The sequence below is a fragment of the Grus americana genome, chromosome Z (genome assembly GCF_028858705.1).
Source record: "Grus americana isolate bGruAme1 chromosome Z, bGruAme1.mat, whole genome shotgun sequence".
Taxonomy (NCBI): Eukaryota; Metazoa; Chordata; class Aves; order Gruiformes; family Gruidae; genus Grus; species Grus americana.
This window is the reverse complement of record NC_072891.1, coordinates 12,196,437-12,217,928: the sequence shown is the minus strand read 5'-3', so window position 1 is coordinate 12,217,928 and position 21,492 is coordinate 12,196,437. Positions and strand designations below refer to the sequence as shown.

The window sequence follows — 21,492 nt, the reverse complement described above, 5'->3', positions numbered from 1 at the left end:
AGTCCAATATCACCTTGAGGGAAAGATTATTTATGCAATTCTAAACAAATCTCAGTAACGAAATACAAACTGCAGGTGCCGGTGTCTGGGATTCACCTCAGTAAATGGCATAGATCAGTCTGGTTTAGTTTGGAAGTCATCCAGGGAATGACAGTTCTAAATCATGAATAGGCACAACAACAGCACTGACAAACTAGGGCCCGCTGCTGTTACATTAAAAGTAACAGACAATAAACTCGCAAAAAAAGCTCAAGAATTCATTAGTATATCTCGTGGGAGAGGATTACTGGTACAAATCTGAAACAGGACCAGAGTCCCAAAGTTCTTCTAGACGTCCAAGCTTTTCCTTAGCATGAGTTAATTTTCCTGAGAATGATGTCTTTTTCCTGAGAATAAGCCCTTTTACAAGCATTTAGAGGTCATCCCTCCCCACAGCACTGCAGCTAAAAGAAGACCAGCCAATGTTTCCAAAAGTACATCCACCCTAGCTTAGCCCAGAGCATCTTGTGCTGCTGAGGACTAGAGAAGCTCCCTGGTACATCGGGTGCTTTGTGCTTCAGATCGGATCCGTGCTGAGCTGAGCAGAGGTTTGACGCTGTGCATTTCAAGGTGCCTTGTAGCAAAGAAGGGCACAGAGCTGGGCTGAATCCAACTGACCAGATCTCCTCTGATTCAAGTCTACCAGAGAAGTCCAGGGGACACTGCTGAGGATATTACATTGGTGTGAACCTCATTCAGGAGGACAAACGCTGTGCGCTTCCACTTGGCCTCATGGGATTGGTGTGAACCTCATACAGGAGGACAAACGCTGTGCTCTTCCACTTGGCCTCGTGGGATGGGGCTGTGATCCACAACCCCTGGCATTCCCAGAAGGCACATCCAGACAAAGTGCCCTGATGATGGAGTCACCTTTCATTCTAACAGTGTCCCCAGCTGCCAAGTATCATCTCTACAAAAGAGCTGACAAAGTATTACAGATCATAGGTGAAAAGAAGACACGTGCAATTATAGCTTCTGTGATATGATATGCTCAGCCTCGCAGAGCAATGAAGAGGGAGGACAATGAAACCTAAGAAAGACAAGGCAACAAAGATGATGCCTCCACGATTACTCCATTTGCGCAGAGTTGAAGCAGGGAATGCAGGGTAACGTCTCCAGGGAAGCAAACAGAAGGGATATACCCAGGTGTGAGGTGGGAACCACGTGGGGCTTGTCCTGAAAACGGGATAGACTGAGCCTGTCTTTCCTCCACCATATCCAGCCTTCTTCTTCCTCTTCATTCAGGATAAAGTCCATTAATAAAATAAACCACAGGAACATGAGAAGGAAAGAGTGTTGGAATTGTGGTTTATGGTTTGTTTCCCACACACACAGTTCTGCTTCCTTGAGCCTTGATAAATGAATGTCTGCTTATCTGATGTTTCAGTTTATCTGGTGTTGGAAGGAACAAGGTGAATCAGGATCCTACCTGCAGGTCATCTCTGGAGACCGGGCTCTGTGGAGAGGCCAGGCACGAGGGAACATCTCTGGCATAGCCAAGGGCAGGAGTCCATGGTGCCAGGTTGCCAAGGGTCAGCGGCTCCGGTTCCCAGCTGCCAGCTTTTTGGGAGATACTCCTTCTGCTCGGCACAAAATCCAGCCCTAGCAGCATCTTCTGTACCACTTGACAGCTCTCGAGCTGTCTTGCAGTGATGGTAAGTCTGTGGATGCAGATGTATTTACACGGGCTATGTTGATCCCATTCATAAAGGAAGGTGCTGGGATGACCAGTGATTTGGGCTGGGAAACAGCTGGGCAAACTGGTTTAGCAGAGGCATGGGGCCCATGGGGCATGGCACAGAGCTGGGACTCTGGCAGTGCCGTGGCGCAAGGAGTCCATTAACTTGTCTGATATCTTCTTGCGTGTGCACAAATTGCATGTTTGGGAAAAGAAGTTCCTCCATTCTCTTCTGCACCACAGGAAAAAATATTTTGCTGGTTGGACTCAGACTTCCTGCTTGATGATTTCAGTTGATTGTGCGGTAAATCCACTATCCTGAGAGAGTAAGTGCTCATTCCTTGCTCCCCGATCCCACAGAAGGCGGAATGCCTCGGGCACAGACTTCACTTCACCACGCTGGGCAGCCATACCTGCTTTGCTCCTTCCTTGCATGGAAACCACCCCTGCCCCAAACAGCCCTGCGGCCCTGTGCCTGATGTTTCTGATTCTGACTCTTTTGTGATGGGAGAAACAAAACTGTGGGCAATAACTGAGAGGAGGTTTCACCCGAGATTTATACAACAGCAGGACGGGGTTTTTTTGTTTGTTCTTTGTTTCTTTCTTGATAATCTCTGATGTTTACTTCACTTTTTTCTTGGCAAGCGGTGAACTGACATCACCACGACTCTCTGATCTCTTCTGAGGGTTGCATTAGCTAATTTAAGTCCACCCTCGTGCCGTGCATCCTTGATTACACTATCTGTGCCTCACTTCGCTTCTACCAACACGGCCCACAATCTGTTGTTGTACCCGATCACTCAGCACCATTACTGCCCCCTCGAACTCTTCAAGGGAGTTTCAGTCCTTTACGACCGTAAGTTAGTGTCACAGCTAATTCTGTCCCATCACTGCTTTTTCAGACAATTTATGAAGATGCTGAAAAGCACAAGCCCTAGTGCAGCTCCTGAGGAAGGCATCTCTGGTACCTCCCTCCACCTTGAAAACTGACCTGCCATCTGACTTTCCATTGCCTGTCTGCATGGAGACTGGGGTCTTATGGCATGAGACAGATTAAGGACACTTGGTGCAAGACCTCGTTCAAAGGTTTTTGGGATCCAGGCACACTATGTACATACACTGAGCTGCACCCACACGCTTCCCGCCACCTTTGAGGAGCAGCAGAAAGGCAAGGCTTCTGCCTGGAGCGGAGTTGTGTCATCCCCTAGCTTCAATGGAAAGAAGTGCTTTTCTTAACTGTACATCACTAAGAAGAGAGGACACCCCCCACTGAGGGATTCCTTACCCACCACTGAGGAGAGGGGACGCCCACCACTAAGAGGTCCCTCACCCATTGCTGAGGAGAGGGGACACCCACGGCTGAGGGCTTCTTCACCCACTGGTGAAGAGAGGGGATACCTATGGCTGAGGGGTCCCTCACCCAACACTGAGTAGGGGGGACACCCACTGCTGAGGGGTCCCAGCCCCAATACTGAGGAGAGGGGACACCCACCACTGAGAGGTCCCTCACCCATCGCTGAGGAGAGGGGACACCCACGGCTGAGGGCTTCTTCACCCACTGGTGAAGAGAGGGGATACCTATGGCTGAGGGGTCCCTCACCCAACACTGAGTAGGGGGGACACCCACTGCTGAGGGGTCCCAGCCCCAATACTGAGGAGAGGGGACACCCACCACTGAGATATCCCTCACCCATCGCTGAGGAGAGGGGACACCCACGGCTGAGGGCTTCTTCACCCACTGGTGAAGAGAGGGGATACCTATGGCTGAGGGGTCCCTCACCCAACACTGAGTAGGGGGGACACCCACTGCTGAGGGGTCCCAGCCCCAATACTGAGGAGAGGGGACACCCACCACTGAGATGTCCCTCACCCATTGCTGAGGAGAGGGGACACCCACGGCTGAGGGGTCCAAGGAGCCGATGTGGCTCCCCCGCCCCCGCTCAGGGGCCCCAGGCATGTGCCGGGGGGGGCTGGGGTGGGGTAAGGACAGCCCCCGGAGTTGTGACAGGTTCCAGTCCCACGTCGGGCAGCTCACCTGGCCGGGCCGGGCCGGGCCGGGCGGCGTCAGACTTTGCCTCCAGCCTCTATAAAAGGTAACGGCGGCGTGAGTCAGAGCCACCGCCTCCTTCCCGCCCGCTCTCACGTACGCGCAGCCGGGCGGGCAGGCAGGCGCGGAGCTGCTGTCGGCTGTCCCGCACTCTCACTCGCATTGGCACCCGCACTCGCATTGGCACCCGCATCCGCGCCCGTACCCGCGCACTTGCTGGAGATGAGCCGCGCCGCGCTGCGGCTCTCCCTCCTGCTCCTGGCCGCCCTGGGCCATGCCAGCGCCGGCACTGAGCACGACCAGGAGCACGGTGGTGAGGATCCCCCACACTCCCAGGAGAAAGGTGAGCAGGGGGTCTCCTGGGCGTGGGGTGCTCCGACGCATGGGGCACCCCGCTGCTGGGTTTGGGGTCCCCTCTGCACGGGGCACCCTGATGCATCGTGCATCCTGGTGCTGGGTTTGGGGTGCCTAGTGCCTGGGCACCCTGATGCACGGAGCACCCCAATACTGAGTTTGGGGTTGCTGAAGCACGGGGTGCCCTGATGCATGGGGTTCCTCCCCCTTGCTGGGTTTGGGATCCTTGATGCATGTGGCACCTCAATGAATGGGGTGCTGGATTTGGGATGCCTAATGCTTTGGGGTGTTCTCATTGCTGGGGAGTACTCCCCTTGCTTGGTTTGGGGGGGGGGGGGCTGCTGTGCCTCCTGCTTCACCCGTTAGGGCCCCAGTTGTGCTCCAGTGTGGGGTGCCCCTGCAGAGTTGTGTATCCCCGACATCACCCTGCTGAGGGAGCTACCCCCTCCCAGCACGTCCCTGCCTTTGTCCCTGCTCCCGCCAACTCCTCTGCAGCCCGACCCCTGCCCAAGGGCTCGGGGCCCCTGCCTTGCACGCAGCCCATTTCCCTTGCTAAGCACATTTTCTACCAGATCAGGGGGCTCACAGCTGGTAAAGGGGCAGTAGGGACTGTGCAGTGAGCAGTACCTTGCTGGAACTGCCCGGAGGGTCCAGCCCCGGACTCCAGTGTATCGGGATGGCAGCCGCTTCCCTTTGTCCTGCAGCATGGTCTCTCCCTGATGGAGTTTGCTGTGGCTGGTCCTGCATTCACATCATCCCCCTACAGCCCGGCAAGGATGGGGTCTGGCTCCGCTGCAAATTTGGTGGGGGTCTGCCCCATGGCTGGCAATGGGGAACTTGCTAAAGCTCAGGGCTGGATGGCGTTCTGTACCCACCTACCCCAAGAGCCATCCTGCTGATGGCATGGGGGGCTTTCAAATTTCAGGTTCACTGTTTCCGGGGGAAAAAGTCCTGGGTCTTCAGTCTTGGTCTCTTTTCTGACTGGGGACTGTGGTGCTGCCAGTGCTCAGCAGGGATTTTGGGGCAGTGCCATGCATTTGCTCGCTTGGGGCCGAGCACTGTGCTGGGACATTCCTGTCACTGGCTACACTCCTTGTCCCAGCTTTGCCCGTGGGTTTTTTTCCTGGACTTAGCCTCATAGTGTGTCCTTAGTTTTGCCTCTGGTAAGGAGTTGCCCTGACCTGTGCCGGGACGGCTGCCCTGTGGTATGGACTGGCAATTGCTTGGTGCCAGGAGCTGCATTTGTTATTGCAATGAATCACATTTCTTACCAGAGCTGCTCTTGCCAAGCTGAGCACTGGACAGAGATGGGGATGCAGATGGTCCTTGCCACAGAGATGAAGTAACCCAGGCCACAGGGTGGGAGGGCGTCAGGCATTTAGCATACCGATGTGGTGTGCTAGCAGCAATCATCTGGGCACGGCGTGGGGTTTGGGATGGGTGAGTGGGGAGACTGGGATGGAGATGGGAAAAGGAGGTGGGAGGTAGGTAGGGAACAGGCAGCCTGGCCCATGCTGTACCAGTGTTAGAGGCTGAAGATCTGGCTGGAGTCCTGTGAGGGAGGCGGGTTTCAGCTGGGACCCACCAAGGTTCCTGCTAGGCGCTAGAAGCTGCGTGTCTCAGCACCACTGCCTGGCGATGTGCTGGCTCCCTCTTCTTGAGGCTCGTGCATGAGGTAGGGCTGGTTGCCCCCCAGCCTGGGCACTTGGCACAAGCCAGCGGGTTGCCGTTGAGGCTTTGCCATAGGGTTGCTTTCTGAGGAGTCTCTGGCTTGCTCAGAGACCTGAGTCCTGTGTTACAAGTGTCTTTAGGAAACAATAACTCCCTTTCCCACAGCAGCCTGTTTCATTTCTCCCTCCTATTCAGACCTGTCCTGCTCTCTGTGTCCTCTTCTTGCTCATTCCCCATGCCCTTTTTCTCCAGCCGAGTCCATTTCTCTTGCTTCATACTCCTTATTCATCTTGTTCCCCAGCTCCATACACTGATTTTCCCCCTAGGATTTCCCCATTTTCATCCCTTCTGCTGGGATAACCCTTTCTCTGCAGTGCTCTGCAATTGTTTCTCTTTCCCCTGGCACTTGCTGGGGCAGATGAGTTCACAGGGAGCAGGAATATGCCCTGTAGTAAAGCCTGCCCTACATCTTCCTCCACCCAAAACCTTGCCCTTCTGGGGGGAGCTGGCCTGAGCAGTCCTCCCCAGGAGCACAAAGAACAATCCCTGCAGCGACCTGTGCTACCAGTGGCAGATTAAAGGCTGATCCCAAAGGCTTGCAGTGGGTCAGAGTTTATAAACACAAAGGGGCTTGGTAGGGATCAGTGCCCCATGGGCAGCGCATGGGGTGGCGTCCTGGGCTGAAAGGACATGGGTGCTGCAACAGGGTGTGTGTCTGGATGGAGAAACCAGGGCTGAGCTGGCAGAGGTAGGGTTGGGATGGCAGAGCCCTCTCATATAAAGGCTCCTCCTGGGGCTTGGCAGAAGGATGCTCAGGTTGTGCACCCCACTGGCCAGACCCCGTGCCTGTGTCATGTTTGCCACAGACTGGCCCTGGGGAGCTGGCTGTGAGCAGTGTGAACACTGTGACACAGCCCGGGTACAGTAATCAGGTAGTGCTTGGATGTGTTTTGTAGTCTGGGACCTGACTGCTGTGGCTGGTTCCTGTTTTGGGACCTGCAGTCTGTGCACCTCTGCATGTCCTGGTACTTCCTGGCTCACTGAGCATCAGGAATAACACCCCACTTTCCCTCTTCTCTGAGCCATGAGCTCCACTGGTCCCCTCACAGCCTGACTGATCTTCAGACAGGGGTTTCTTCCTCTGGGGCATACAGCAAGGTGGTCCTGCCCTGACATCCCCTGTGAACCAGCCCCATCCCACAGAGCTTAGACCTGGGTCTGGCCCAGGGCTGGGTCCCAGTGGGGAGAAGAGGCTCTGGCAGGATCCCAGTGCTCCCTGTGGCATCGTGTGCCCAGCCGATAAGAGAGCAGGATGTCCGAGATAGAAGTGAGCCCGCTGCCCTGCCTGCCACACACAAGCCATCGAACTTCTGCTGGAGTTCAAGGTGAGCAGGCATCACCGATTGCTGCCTGGCAGCAACGCAGCCTCCATGCTGTGAATGGCACACGTGTTTCAGTGTTGTCAGCTGCCCTGCAGCACCTTCAGACTGCGTACTCTCTCAAATGTGAAAAGCTGAGGATGGAGAGGGCAGACATATAGGGCAGACCCTCTGGTCGCCCTCCTTATTTCCTGGCTCTTGCTGAGGGGTGCAAATGATCCTGAGTCCCTTGGGTGCACAGTCCTTCCCTATGTCCCCGTGGTGAGGTCTCCTGGGAGCAGCCTGCTGCATCGGTGCTTTTCCTATGTGGGATTAGCAGCGGCCCACAGTTGTGCTGGCTCCTCACCCTGCCAAAAGCTGCTTCCTACCCTTCCTCCCGGGCTGCAAGACATGCCGAGCAGCACGCTGGTAATGGCAGCGTCTGCCTGAACTCAGCAGGAAAGTGTTGTTGGATGGTGTTGGATGTCAAGGAGGGAAGGGAGCTGGAGCTTGCGGCAGCGCCAGTATCCCAAAATGGGAGGGCCGAGAGGGAGTGAGCAGCAGGGGGAGAAAGCATGAAGGAGGGAGCAAGTGAAAGGGGGAAACTCCACTCAATCACGGGCTGCTGGGAGAAAGGGGGTGGCGTTTAGTGCTCAGGTGGACTGGAGGGGCTCTGCGTGGCTGAACATGGAGGCTTTCTTGCCTGCAAGGGCAGGCAGCTCCTGTTGGTGCCCTGCTACTTTTTCCTGCTGGGACTGCTGCAAGGTGTCTTCTTGCATGTTATCTCCCAGTGTGCTCACTGCAGCAGCGAAGTTATTTCCCCCACATTTTTGAGAGTCCTTTGCAGTCCCTGCCGGGGCTGTGGGTGCTCAGAGGTAGGGTAGGGCATGCAGAGTGCTGCAGCACCCACTGCTGAGGTGCAGCCACGTCTGTTGTGGTGAGTGGCAGCAGTTCAGCAGAACAGAGACCTGGCACCATGCAGCTCTCAGAGAGAGAAGACATGCTCTGGCGGGGAGCGTGGGAGGCAGGCTGAAATTATGCAAATTGATATTTGGGCAGGGCAGTGGGTTAATGTTCGTGGCAAGTGGCTGTGAGATTGTGAATGCCACCACGTGGAAGGGACTGGAGTATTGCAGGGCTCCTCCACGCCATGCTGAGGACAGGGCAGATGCCGAGGGCCCAACCCAGTGTCCAGGCTGGGCTCACTCGATGCTCTTGGCGCATGTGCCAAGCGGACCAACCCCACACAGCTGAGCTTGCAAGATGGCTCCCGAAGTGGGTGGCCTGGCTGTGCCGTAGCTGCACCCAGGCCCACAGGATGGGGAAACAGCTCAGATGGCTTCAGTGCATAGATAAGTGTTTATGAGTTCTCTTGGCTCTGATGCCAAGAGATCCCTGGGGAAGTCTGTTGTGTTGGGATGGATCTGACTGACTCCTGGGTGCAGCTGCTGCCTTCAGCATGTTCAAAGCTGCTCAGCTGAGCTGGCAGGAGGCTGTGAGGAGGGTCTGGAGCCCCCTTGGCTGTGGGAACAGATAGGCACAAGGGGACATGGGAGCCTGGGGTAGGTGGCACGTTGCTGACACAGCAGGGCAGGTGCCAGCACGGTGCTATTGCTCAATCTACAACATGATGTTTGAGTTGCTTTCTGTCAAGGCAGAATCCCTGGAGGTGAGCAGAAAGCGGGGTGCTGGGACGGGCCGTGCCGGTTGAGGCATGTGCAGCCAAGGCACCGTGTGCCAACCCTTGGCTGCTGTGCCTTACCAGTGCCAGGACTGCCCCAATGCCAGTGCCCCTCAGAGTGTGGGGAGGGGGGAGCTCCCCATGCTGATAGGCACCCTTGTGCTGCAGGAGGGGAATCCTGCCTAGGAAACTGCAAACGTGATTCTTATGTGCAAGTTGTGATCACCTCATGCAGATGATAGAGCCAGCTGGGGCAGGAAAGTAGGGGCAGGGTGGAGGAAGGTACGGTGTGTTTCCAGACGAAGGTTGTGTACTGTGGATTTTAGTGCATAACCGGTGTCTGGGGAGCAGGTAACCTTTGTGTGAGCAAGGTGGGCAGGATGAATCTCAGCTTGTTGCAGGACAGTTGGGTGCATCCCAGGGCAGTGCCATGCAAGCAGGCATAGAGAGGGCACTGCAGCCTGTCCCAGGGCACAGGTATTTCTGCCTGACACAGGCAGCCATGGCTTACCCAGCCCTCTGCTTGCTGTCCCCTTCTTCATATGCCTTTGGGAGTACCCTGTGCCTGGGCAAGTGACTGCCAAGCATCCCTCCGGACTGTCAGAAGTGCTGCAGAGATGAGTCACCAGAGATGCTGGAGGGAGCCCCGAGGGCTGGTCCCATCTCTGCAACTCCTGGTGCTCCTAAGCACCCTCTAGCCCTTCCCAGCTGGGTTTTGCCATGGCTATCAGCTCTCCAGGGCAGTAGCTGCACCAAAGTCCCCCAGCAGCACCCATGCCTAGATCCTTGCTGAGAAGAGGGCAGGATCCTGCTGGGCTTGGGGCCTCGCATAGGACATCTGGGCCTGGGAAAGTGTGCCTCTTCCTTTCTCACCCCGAGCTGGAATCTGCTCCTATTAATAGCAAGTGGCTGTCGATAGCCGTTGTCAGCAGCAGGAACGGGGACTGGAGAGAGGGTCTGCTGAGCCCTGCCTGCGTCCTGGCCAGGCTGGCAAGTGTTTGTCCCCACCAAGGGACAGAGATGGTATTGTGGCTGCACTGCACCTGCTAAATGCTCCTCCATGTCCTTGCACCCTGGGGAGCTGCTGGAAGTGAATGTAGATGCTGCCCCTTGCTGCTGGGTGCATGCACTCCTTCCCTTTGAGCCTGTCCCAGCTTGGCACCCTCCGCTCCTGCCCTCATGGGCTGGGATGTGCCAACAGCCTGTCCCCATTGATGAGTGCTGGTAAGGACAAGTTGGAGGAGGAGCCCATGAATTACCTGTCATGCCAGTCAGGGCAGGGGCATAATCCTTATGGGCCGTAATCCTTATGGGCCATGTTTCTCTGCTTGGGGCAAATCCAAGCCCCGCATCTCTTTGTCTGGAGCTGGTTGCATGCAGAAAGGCTGGTGACAGTGTGGTGAGTCCCTCCCGTCTGGAGGCCAGGTGCCCACCAAAGCCACTCCATCACTTCCCCTCCTCAATTGGACAGCAGGGACAAAGTATAATGAGAGGCTTGTGGGTCAAGATAAGGGCAGGGAGAGATCACTCACCAATTACCGTCACGGGCAAAACAGACTCAACTTATAAAACATTAATCTAATTTATTACCTAGCAAATCAGACTAGGATAATGAGAAATAAAACCAAATCTTAAAATACTCCCCCCCACCCCTCGCTTCTTCCTGGGCTCAACTTCACTCCTGATTTCTCTCCCTCCTCCCCCACAGCGGCACAGGGGGACAGGGAATGGGGGTTGTGGTCAGTTCATCACACGTCTCTGCCGCTCCTTCCTCCTCAGGGGGAGGACTCCTCACACTCTGTCCCTGCTCCAGTGTGGGGTCCCTCTCACAGGAGACAGTCTTTCACGACCTGCTCCAACCTGAGTCCTTCCCACGGGCTGCAGTTCTTCACCAACTGCTCCAGCGTGGGTCCCTTCCATGGGGTGCAGTCCTTAAGGACCAGACTGCTCCAGTGTGGGTCCCCCGTGGGGTCACAGCCTCCTTCAAGTGCCTCCACTTGCTCTGGTGTGGGGTCCTCCATGGGCTGCAGGTGGATATCTGTTCCCTGTCATCTTCCAGGGGCTGCAGGGGAATCTCTGCTCTGGTGTCTGGAGCACCTCCTCCTTCTGCACTGACCTAGGGGTCTGCAAAGTTTCTCACATCTCACTCTGGCTGCAAAAGCTGCCATTAGTTTTTTCCTCAACTCTGTTATCCCAGAGGTGCTACCACTGTCAGTGATGGGCTTGGCCTTGGCCAGCGGCGGGTCCATCTTGGAGCCGGCTGGCATTGGCTCTATCAGACACAGGGGAAGCTTCCTGCAGCTTCTTGCAGAAGCCACCCCTGTAGCCCCCCTGCTACCAAAACCTGGCCATGCAAACCCAGTACAGGTAGCCAAGCTATTTGGTTGGGAACATCCGAGAAGACGCTCTGAGATACCTCTAAGCCAGCTCCAGTGACGTGCTGGGAGCCTGGGCTTTGCTGGCAGCTCTGAAGGAGAATGATGGTGTGAGGGCCCATGTGTGGAGCACTGTCATACCCTCAGGACCTGCCCCAGGAGGGCTTTGCTCCCTACAGGTCTGGGGACACTCACAGCCATGGGAGGCTCAGGGCACATCCTGCCCTGCCATGGCTGCTGTGTGCCTCATGGGCGACATGGGGCTTGTAGAGGTCCTGGCACGGGCTCCCCCATCCTCTCCCTGCTTTTCTTAGGGAGAGGGTTTGTGCATGGTAGGACCGTTATGCAGCTCTGTGTGGGAATTTGGGCAGTTGGGTAAGGTGAGGCAGGGGACTGCCGGGACAGAAGCTGGGTGTTTGGTCTGGCACGTTTTCATGTGGCAGTCTGCCCCCATAGTGGGGGGCGGTCACTGTGGAGGAAGACAAGGTTTTGGTGTTCATTTGCTTCCTCTGCTGTGAGTCCTGGAGCTGCTTTCTGCGGTGGGAGGAGGGTATCTGTGCGGTGCAATGCAGCTTGCTACCCAAACTCTGTGTGATACGTGAGCTGCTCTTCCCCACACCCCCTCCAGCACTTCAGCATCGCAGGAGTGTCACCAGGACAGCCACTTCCCTGGCTGCTCCTGCTTACAGAGCTTGAGCAGGGAAGCTGCAGACTTGCCTCCTTAAGTGCTTTATCTTGGGACAGTGGAAGGTTTTGGCTGCTCCAGAGTAGCTGCAAGAGCACTGGTACAGCTGCTCAGTGACAGAAGCCAATACCTCTGATTTTTCCGTCATAAGGATGATAACAAAACGTCAAACCCTAGGGTTTTCCCTCTGGCTGACACGTGCAGGAGCCCTGGCCCTGCTCACAGGAGGCAGTGCCCTCTGGGAGCATCCCCTTCACCAAGGCAGGGGGAGGAGTGGGAAGCTGAAGGCAGGGAGGGGGATTGAAGGCAGCAGGAGCCCAGAGACCTGCTGCCGGGGCTGGGAGCACTGTCTGGCAGAGGCGTGTTTGCTGCCAGCCTTTCCCTTCCATTCATGTGGGTTTTTTCTGTTTTTTCTTTTCTTTCAAGGTCCTGGCCACAGCCACTGGAGCTATGAAGGTAAATACCCTGCAGTTACTCCTGCTTTTTTCCTACAACCCAGCAGACCATGGGCCTGAGCCAGCTGTGGTTAATGATTACAGGACTCCTGTGTGCACTCCACGGCTCACCCTTTCCTCGTGCCTGAACCTGGGCATGGATGGGCTGAAGAGCTGGGGCTTGCTCTGATTTGAGCAGGAAGCAACAGCTCCACTGAGATTTTCCCCAGCCCCCTGGATGTTGGGGGATGCCCCTCAGGGCAGGGCTTCTCCCTGAACAGGAGCTCCCCTGATCTGTGCCAAGCAGGAAAGTAGTCTGGGCTCTCCAGTCTGGACTTGCAGCCCATGCTGGGACTTTGACCTGCCCAGGGATTAGCTTGTGTCCTCACCTCTGTCATCCACCTTCCCCATCCTGCCTGGCCCTGTCCTCCCATCATGGCTTGGGGGGCTTCTCTGCAGCACCCATGATGTTCATCACAGCAGTGCTAGCACAAATTGCACCCCTTCCCGCTGTGGTGGTGAGCCAGGCTCCAGCACCATCATTCTGCTCAGGACCAGGGGCTGGCTTGGACTTGCTAATGCCCAGCTCCATCTTTACAGGGGTCCTGCGAGGGGCTGGGCTGGAGATAAATCAGGGTTTGCACTGGCCCAAGACGTGCTAGAAGCAGCCTCCTGCAGTGCAAGAGGAGGTTTCTGGGTCATCAGCCATGCTTATCCCAGCTATGGCACTGGGGAGAGGTGGAAGTTTAAGCAGGCACCCCAGCCATGTGAGCTGGCCCTTTGCAGGGCTGTACCAGTGCAGTTAACAGCCAGGAACCCATCAGACCTGTGACTGTGGGCTCATGTGATCCCAGCAGCACTGTGGTACCTCGCTCAAATAGCAGCCTGAGCAAAGTGATGGATCAATACCTGCCAGAGGCCAGGTTGTGCAAGGCAGCAAGTGTGTGATGAGCTGCAGAGCAGCCTCTCCTTGGCTTGCCAAGTCCACTTGTAAATGATCTTCTCACACTCTTCCCAAACATCCCAAAAATAGACTTTCCTGGCAGCTCACCATGCTCCGAGACCTTTCCTGATACAGCTGCATGTGGTCACATGGTGGCACAGAGCTGCTCCCAAGCTAACTTGTTGGAAACTAACCTTACATGCATGGCTTATTCCCTGCCAGTGCCTGTCCCCTTGCCTACCACTCACCAAACCTCCTTTCTGGTGGGCTCCTTGCCCAGGTGGTCTCACTGGCACTCCCTCCCTTCCTCCTTGTACCAGACCGGGACCAGTGGGGTGTGGACTACCCGGACTGTGCCGGTACTGCGCAGTCCCCCATCAACATTGACACGACCAAGACCATCTTCAGCCCCCAGCTGCGGCCGATCCAGCTCTCTGGCTACAGCCTGCCTGCCAACGAGAAGCTCAAGCTGAGGAACAACGGGCACACAGGTGGGTGCTGGAGCACAAGTAGAGCCCACTTAGCCCCTCCTGGCAGGACCGGGCTTCTCTGACACCCTTCCCCTAGGTTCTGGGAAGGGGATTCTCTGGAAGGCTACAGTCATGTTGTTGCCTTCAAGGCAAAAAGGGAAGCATCAGGGTGTTGAGCCTTTACAGGTCCACATGCTTTCCTGGCTGGAGGGGAGAAACCAGGAGATGGACAACCCGCCACTCACGGCCTTTAGGAGCTGCGTCCAGGAATTTAAAACACATATTTCCTTTAAAAATGTCCCTGGTATTTCTGATGCAGGTGTGCAGCCACAGGTTCCTCCTCTGCATTTCACTTTCAAAGGACTAGTCAGTCTCTGATGTGACTTAGCCTTTAAGGTACCTACCTCTCAGTCTTTTAGGACACAACATTGGCCAACTTCTTGAAGTCTGTGCTTCAGAATGCTATCTCAAGGTCTTAAGAAATTGTTACAGGTCTTTTGCTTCCCTTCTCCAATTTTAGAATGTTTTTTGGGAAGTCTGGACACAACTTATTCACATTATTTTAGTATCAGTCTCACTATGCCAGATACAGAAGAAAACCACACCTCCTTCCTGCTCACCACCCCGCAGCTGGGGATGGTGGGTCCTGGTTGCCACCAGCTTTTTCTGGGAGCACACCAAGTGTTTTGTGCACACTGGTGTCTGCCGGTCCCCAAGCTAAGAAAAGGTGGCAGGATAAGGCACCTCCTTGCCCTGGTAGCTAGCGAGATGGAGCTGACCTCTGTATACAGCAAACTGAACAGATTGGACTCACTGTGCATGGTCAGATCAGCCGCACGGTGCATGCACTAATCTTTATATTACGGCCTCCTGCCTTAGCGTGCCTGCAAAGTTGAACTAGTTGAGCTCAGTAGTTGCTATTTTAGACACCCTGGCATTTGGTGTTGTGTGGTGTTTAGAAAAGCAGTCAGAGCATTTTCATCGGGGGGGGGAGGGGCTAGAAAGCAGTTTCTCACATGCTTATAAGATGCCTTCTTTTATTCTGGCAACTACTGGTCTGCTTTATGAAAAGCCATAAATAAATAAAAAGTTGTAAGTCCAGTAAGATATTTGTACAGTTACTCCCTTTTTTGTAATGTAAAGTGCATATGCTGTATAAGATTTTTCAAGCACCTGAAAATTACTCAGGTAGCTAGTAGAAGGAGCACAATGATTTAGATATACAAAAGAAATGTAAAAGCAGATAAATTCCCAAGGAGGGAGCAATGTCCCACTTCCCGTATTTGAGTTTTCTATCTCTGAACCCAGTGGCAGGGAAAGCAGGAAACAAAAAATGACTCATCACAGCCCTGTTAACGTGGTTAATCCCGAATCTGTGCCCTAGTTTGGCAATGTGACTAAGGTACACTTCACCTATAAAGAAGGAGGAGGGAAGAGAGCTGATATTAAAAATGAGTAAAAGGTGCTTAGAAGGATAGGGCAGCCTCTCTCAGGGCCCAGAGATGCTCCTGATATTTTTGCCGTGTGTCCAGATAACTCAGCTTTTAGATGTGCCACACCACTGCAGAAGTCCAAGATAGCTGGCTAAAGCACATTAAAGTAAAAGGCAAAGCCAAGTATGTATTTACCATACCCAAAGAAGCAAAACTGTAGCTATGAATGCTTTCAAAAGATTTAATGCTTCCGTGCCACCAGCTCCAGTGCTGCCAGACACTCACAGGCTGTGTTATTTGAAAAGTCCCAGCTCGCCAAGCGCTGCAGCTAGCTCTGTCCAACTGCCCTGCTCTCCTAGGTATTCACCACTCTGCCAGTATCTTTCTCCATGAATTTTGTCCACGGTCTCTTTATACTATTCTCACTTACTGAATAAACTGTTGGATAACATTTGGCTTGGAGCTGGCCCCTGCGAATCTCTGCAGAGGGGCTTTTCACTTTCCAGCATTTTTATAGTGCCTGTTTTTGAAGCTGATGTATTTACTGAGGTGTCCTACAACCTGAAGTCAAAAGTTGAACCATGCCGAATTGGCACAGCTGTGGATATTGACTTGCCCATAGCCTCGTGAAAAACGGAAAGCAAATTTGTTTGTTGTGACCAATTTCCACAAGCCCAGGGTGACTCTTTCCTTTGAGACATCTCCTCTGCGTGCCTGTGGGATGGACTGGGCTCTGTGTTTTACTGACTGACCTCTTCCTTCTGCCTCTGCAGTTCTCCTCGAGCTGCCCGAGTCACTGGCCATCACTGGTGGCTATGCCCAGCAGTACCGAGCCACGCAGCTGCACCTGCACTGGGGCTCCCCGTCGGGACCTGGCTCAGAGCACACCGTCAACGGGCGCCGCTTTGCCGTGGAGGTAAGGAGCCCTCGTGGTGGTGGATGCATCCTCTCCCAGTGCTGGGCGGGGAAGGAGCTGGAGTGCTGTCTTGCTCTTAACCCCTGGCCCTGGTTGTCACTGGCTGAATGCTGTAACCCCTGGCCAGGATCCCTGCTCCCCAGGCAGCTCTGCGGCAGCAGAGTTCAGCGTAGGAGTCCGCGCTCTGGTAATGAGCCAGCCTCACGCTGCTGCCTGTGGTGCAGAGGCGAGGAGGAGACCACCCTCCGGCTCTGCCCAGAGGTGGGCTGGGGCTGGCCGTGTGCGAGTGGTGCAGCCTGTCCCTGCGCTGCAGCCTGGTCCTGGCCTGATGGAGCAGGAGCTGCGGCGGTCTCTGGGCTGGAGGAGCCAGCTCTCCGGGTGGCTGTGAGCAGCCTGCTTTGGGAGCTGCAGGGACTGTTTACTCTGTACACATTGTCCTCCTGCTCTGCCAGCTCCCATCTGGTTTTATCCCTCCTTCTCTAGCTGCTGTCCTCAAACTGAGCCCAGCTATGCAGTACAACCCCCCGGTATCTACGGCAGAGTGCTAGTTTGCTGTCCCTGATTGAGGAAGTTCCTGCAGGCAGACCTTCACACTTGCTGCTTTGCAGCAGCACATTTCTTGGTCCCACCAGCATATTCCCCTCCTAGGACGGGTGGTAGTCAGGGGTGCATGTCTCCCCCAGCCCTTGCTCCAGCAGGCTGGAGCCCTGTGGAGGTGAGTACCTCCTGGAGGTGCCAATCCTGCATTGGGATTGCATGTTTCCCTTCCAGATCCACGTGGTCCACTACAACACCAAGTATGACAGCTTTAAGGAGGCAATGGTCCACTCAGATGGCCTGGCTGTACTGGGAGCCTTCCTGGAGGTGAGTCCCATAGGTCAGCCCTGGGTGAGAAGGGGTAGGAGCAGGGGGAGGGTGGGACTGGGGTGGTCAGAGTCAGGCACAGTTTTGGGGATGGGTGAAGGTGCAAACTCTCCTGAGGAGAAGGGGGGAGAGAGGACAGTCCAGAGGGCAGAGCAGCCCAGATGGGAGGAAGGGGTCACTGGGATAGGGTGCTTCTCACAGGGAGCGACTCTCCGGCTGGTCTCTGGCCCTTGTCCTTGTCATTACTGTGGGGTCTCTGTGTTGCAGGTTGGGCCAAGGGAGAACCCATACTATCAGGAAATAATTCAGCATCTGTACAAAATCCAAAGAGAAGGTAAGGCCTTGTCCCACCTACTAATTGTCTCAGGGGCTGCAGCCCAGCAGAGAAACCCACTGCATGGCAGAGACAGGCTGCAGCAGGCATTTGCCATATGTACGTGAGAAGGGGAGCATTGCACAGCTTGTACAGAAACAGCTCTCCAAGGTGCCCTCTGCTCACACATGCTTTCCCCTGCCTCCAGGGCAAACTCACTGCTCTTTCTCCATTGCACCAGTGGCAGCAGTGTGGACCCTGGCACATGCAGTGCCAGGTTGCCCATGATCTCCATGCTGGTCCTGCCTATTGTCCTCCAAGGGGTTGCCCGGTCTCACTCCTATGGTGTTTCTCCTCCCAGGAGAGGTAGTCTTGGTGCCTGGATTCAACATTGCAGGTCTGCTGCCTGCCAACCTGAAATTCTACTTTCACTACAATGGCTCTCTGACCACTCCTCCCTGCTACCAGACGGTGAAGTGGACAGTCTTCAACCAGACCATGCTGCTCTCTCGTGACCAGGTCTGTCAGGGCAATGAGGTCCATGTTGGGTCTTGCCCAGCCTCTCCCTGCAAGTGTGCACTATCCATGTTGGTCCCCTGGGGCTTGCTTGGCTCCCAAAAGCAGAATACACCCCCCTCTGCTTACACTGTTCTCCCTCCAGATGTCAACGCTTGTAAAGACCCTGAAAAATGATGACAACAAACCTCTGCAGAACAATTACCGTCTGGCACAGGACCTGCACGGACGACGGGTGCTGGCGAGTTTCCAGACTACCTTCTTTTTGGCGAAGCACGTGCCTTCTGGTAAGGAGCACATGAGTGTGCTCAGGCTGCACTCAGCTGCAGGGATGCAGAGATGGGGTGAGGAGCAGGAGTCAAGGCTTCACGTCTCTTACAGAAATGCAGCCTTTGCATGGGTTAGCCCTGCCCAGCAGGTGACTTATGGCAGCACTGGTCTTGGGCTCCTGCTGTCTCCCATTTCTGCACTTCTCTCACCCTGCCTGGGGAAGATCGGTTTCTAGGACCTATTTTATCCTTGGTCTTGCAGAAATAACAGTAGCAGGACTAGGGGATGTATGCTCAAGGGCAAACAGCCAGCTCCTAGCATCCCAGCTAGCTTCTTCATCCCCAAATGCAATAGCTAAATTGGGTAGGAGCTGCAGAGGTACAGGCTTGCAGCGAGCACCCCACTGCCAAACCCTGCAGGAAGGGCAGTGCAGGGGACCCCTCCTGAAGGCTGCACTCTGCCCGCAGGGCCATGCAGCCATCCTGGCCAGGCACACAATCCCCTGCCTGATGCATCCCTGTCTGCCTGTCCTCAGTTCGTCCTCGAAGGCCTTTCTTGCATTGGTGGTTTCCAGCAATGAGTAGAAATTCCTGTTAATCCTCAGGTGTGACTATCGCTCTGCATCGCTGAGTTCTTGCCTGTTGCTGCTCTCTGAGGTCACTGGGGTTTTTCTGTCCAACATCCTGTTCCTTTTCTGTTTTGATGGCATTTCCTACACCTTGTGTCAAGGTGACTAATAGGAAACAGCACACAGGCTTGGTCCCAGGCCCTTGGGCAATGCCTCGGTAACCACACACCGCCGTGCAAGGCCGTTCCCTTCACCATCTCACCTGCGGCCGCCTCGCTAACGGCTGCAGGCTCTTAATCACTGTGGTCTTCAGCCTGGCTAGCAGTTTCCCATGTGGCACCGCATCAAATGCTTCACTGAAGTCAGGAGAGATAACATCTACCGCATTTTCTTTGTCTAGAATATCACTTATCAAAGAAGGATATCGGGTTAGGCTGGCATGCTCTATCTTTGGTAAACCTGTTAGATACTTTATCATATTTTCCATTTACCTCCAAGCCTTTCTTTTACCACTTTCTTGCAGAAGCTGTTCCAAAGCCTCCAGCCACCAAGGCTGGGGTGAGGGGGAGTTGCCCAGCTCACCTCTTTTTTTTTTCCTTGCCTTATTTGCTATTTCTATCCAACAACTCCCACTTTAACAAAGCCATGTAGCCCTTGTTCCTGGAGTGCCAGGACACCATCCCAGTGCTCCCAGATGAGGTTACTGGTTCTCTGTCTTGCATGTGGTGGTGTTGTTGGGGTTTTCTCCCCACATTGGTGCTGACAACTGTTTGTTTTAGCCCTGGGGCCGCTGAGCACCAAGATGGAGTGCCGTGGGGTCACGTCTTGCTTTGCTTGCAGCTGCACCTCCTGTGCCCACGCTTGTAGATCTTTCCCCAGTCACCCCCAGTTCAGGAGAGCAGCTCTTGCCCCCGGCTGCTGGGGGGAAGGTGGCAGCTTCCCTGCAGCAGCTGCACAGCTGGATACAGTCTGCAGATAGTGCCACTTTGCGCGCAATACCTGAGCCGTGTACAGATGATAATGCAGCTGTTTAAGTGCCATGTTGTCGTGCCAGGTAAATATTTGGCCGGCACAGCTCCTGCCCAGCGTGTAGGGCCACTGAGCCATCCCCGTGCAGGGTGCCTTGCCGGCAACGGCCAGCTGCCTCCTCCCTGGGAGCTGCTCACCATCTTGCTGCAGGCAACAGTCCCCCAAGGTCCTTGCCTGCTGGGATCACCCCGTGCCCCTCTCTGGGGTCTCCTGCGGGGTTTGATGCAGTCATAGGGTGCTGCAGTGCTCAGCACCCTGCCTGCCTGCTCCCCAGGTGGTGGCAGCAGTGATGGAGGAGTTTCTGGCTGGGCTCAACAAGGCTTTCCGGATCCTTCCCCACCCCACCTTCCCCTGAAGCTTCTCATGAGGTGTCAGGGCTGGGCTTCCTGCAGCAAGACGCTTCGAGCTGCTGGGGATTTGTCAAGCAGCTCTCTCCTGCCTGGTCATGGGTGATGGGGAGTCTCGCAGGCAGCACAGTCTAAAGCCCTGCATGACACTTCCCTCCCCAAACAACTCGAGCAATCTCTTGACAGCGCGCTCTCTCTCTTCCAGGTCGTGATGGCTCAGACACAGGTAGGTGAGGGGCTGGCCTGAAGGAGGGGAACGTGGCTGGGGGGGTGTACCTGCCTGGGGGGGGGGGGGTCCTGACAGCCATGTGCTGAGTTGGGTGGCAGGCAGCTACAGTGGGTTTGCCCTAGCATCTGTGCAGCTGGCTCTTACCGTCTCTTCTTTGTCTCCTTTGCAGAAGACAACTCCAGCTCTTCGTTTCATGCTGGTAAGTGTGCTCAGCCAAGGCTGCTGCCTTCAGGTCCCCTCTGCCTTCAGGCTACCGGCTTGCTCCAGCCTTGCCTCATCTCCCTGACAGTAGCAGCAGGGGACCATCCCCAGTGTAACATGCCTGTGCTCGGCTTGCAGGGGACGTGCTGGCCGTGCTTTTCGGGTTGCTCTTTGCTATCACTGCGCTGTCCTTCCTGGTGTACATCTATAAGCACCGCAGCCGCAACGCACGGTGAGTGATGGGGAGCTGGACAAGGAGGGGGTCCAGGAGGTAGCATGGGTCTGGGGTGAGAAGGAAGGTTAATGGTGGTGTCTTGGACAGCAAGATGGGTTAGCAGGGCCTCTCTGCCTACTCTAACACTCTCCCTTCCTCCCCCACCAGGCTGGACTTGCTGACCAAATCCAAGGTCATCTACACGGCTGCCACCGCCGAGAACACTGCGTGAGTCCTGCACCTCTGCAGACGTCCCAGCCCGCCGATTCAGCCTGCCACCCCTTCTCTCCCCACTCCCAACCTAGGCTGCGGGAGAGTCAGCGGTCCAGCATCCCTCAGCTGCACCGGTTGCCTGCACAGACTGGTTGCCTGGGGCAGCATCTGGCCCCAGCAGTTATTTTTGTTATAAAAAACTGTTAAACTGTATTTAAAAAAAGTAAAAGCCTCCTGTGGTGTCAGCACTCTCAGCTGTCCTTGTATGAAGCTGTGGGGCAGGAAAGGGCACCACTGGAGCTGGACCCACAGTGGAGTGGGATGTGCAGGGACTGCTTCCTGGCCAGCAGAGACAACATCAGCCTCTGCCCTGGGCAGAGCTCCAGAGCAAGCAGTACAGAGCTCCTTGCACAGCCCAGCCCTGCCCTCCATCGCTCTGGGACTTCTTCCTCCTCTTATTTGTGCAAAGTGTTGGAAAAACATAGCCACAGCTTGGCAGGGCTGGAGAAAGGCAGAGCTGAAGGTGGCAGAGCCACCGCTTCCTTGCTGGTCAGCCCCCACCAAGCTCCCCTCCAGGTCTACTGTAGCTGGAGCGGTCCCAGATCCACAGCTGCCTCCCACCTTTCCTGGTGGCTCCAGTGCAG

At 55.3% G+C, this 21,492-nt stretch overlaps 1 protein-coding gene across 1 annotated transcript; it reads left to right on the top strand.

The window, feature by feature from the left end:
* Positions 1–3,853: 3,853 nt before the first annotated feature.
* Positions 3,854–21,096, top strand: LOC129199665 (carbonic anhydrase 9-like). Its single transcript, XM_054810507.1, has 12 exons — positions 3,854–4,107; positions 12,315–12,344; positions 13,586–13,756; positions 15,942–16,084; positions 16,856–16,948; positions 17,216–17,282; positions 17,623–17,780; positions 17,923–18,064; positions 20,197–20,217; positions 20,390–20,419; positions 20,560–20,653; positions 20,804–21,096. The coding sequence occupies exons 1-12, from the start codon at positions 3,987–3,989 to the stop codon at positions 20,865–20,867; spliced, it is 1,134 nt and encodes a 377-aa protein (XP_054666482.1). The 5' UTR covers positions 3,854–3,986; the 3' UTR covers positions 20,868–21,096.
* Positions 21,097–21,492: the final 396 nt, after the last annotated feature.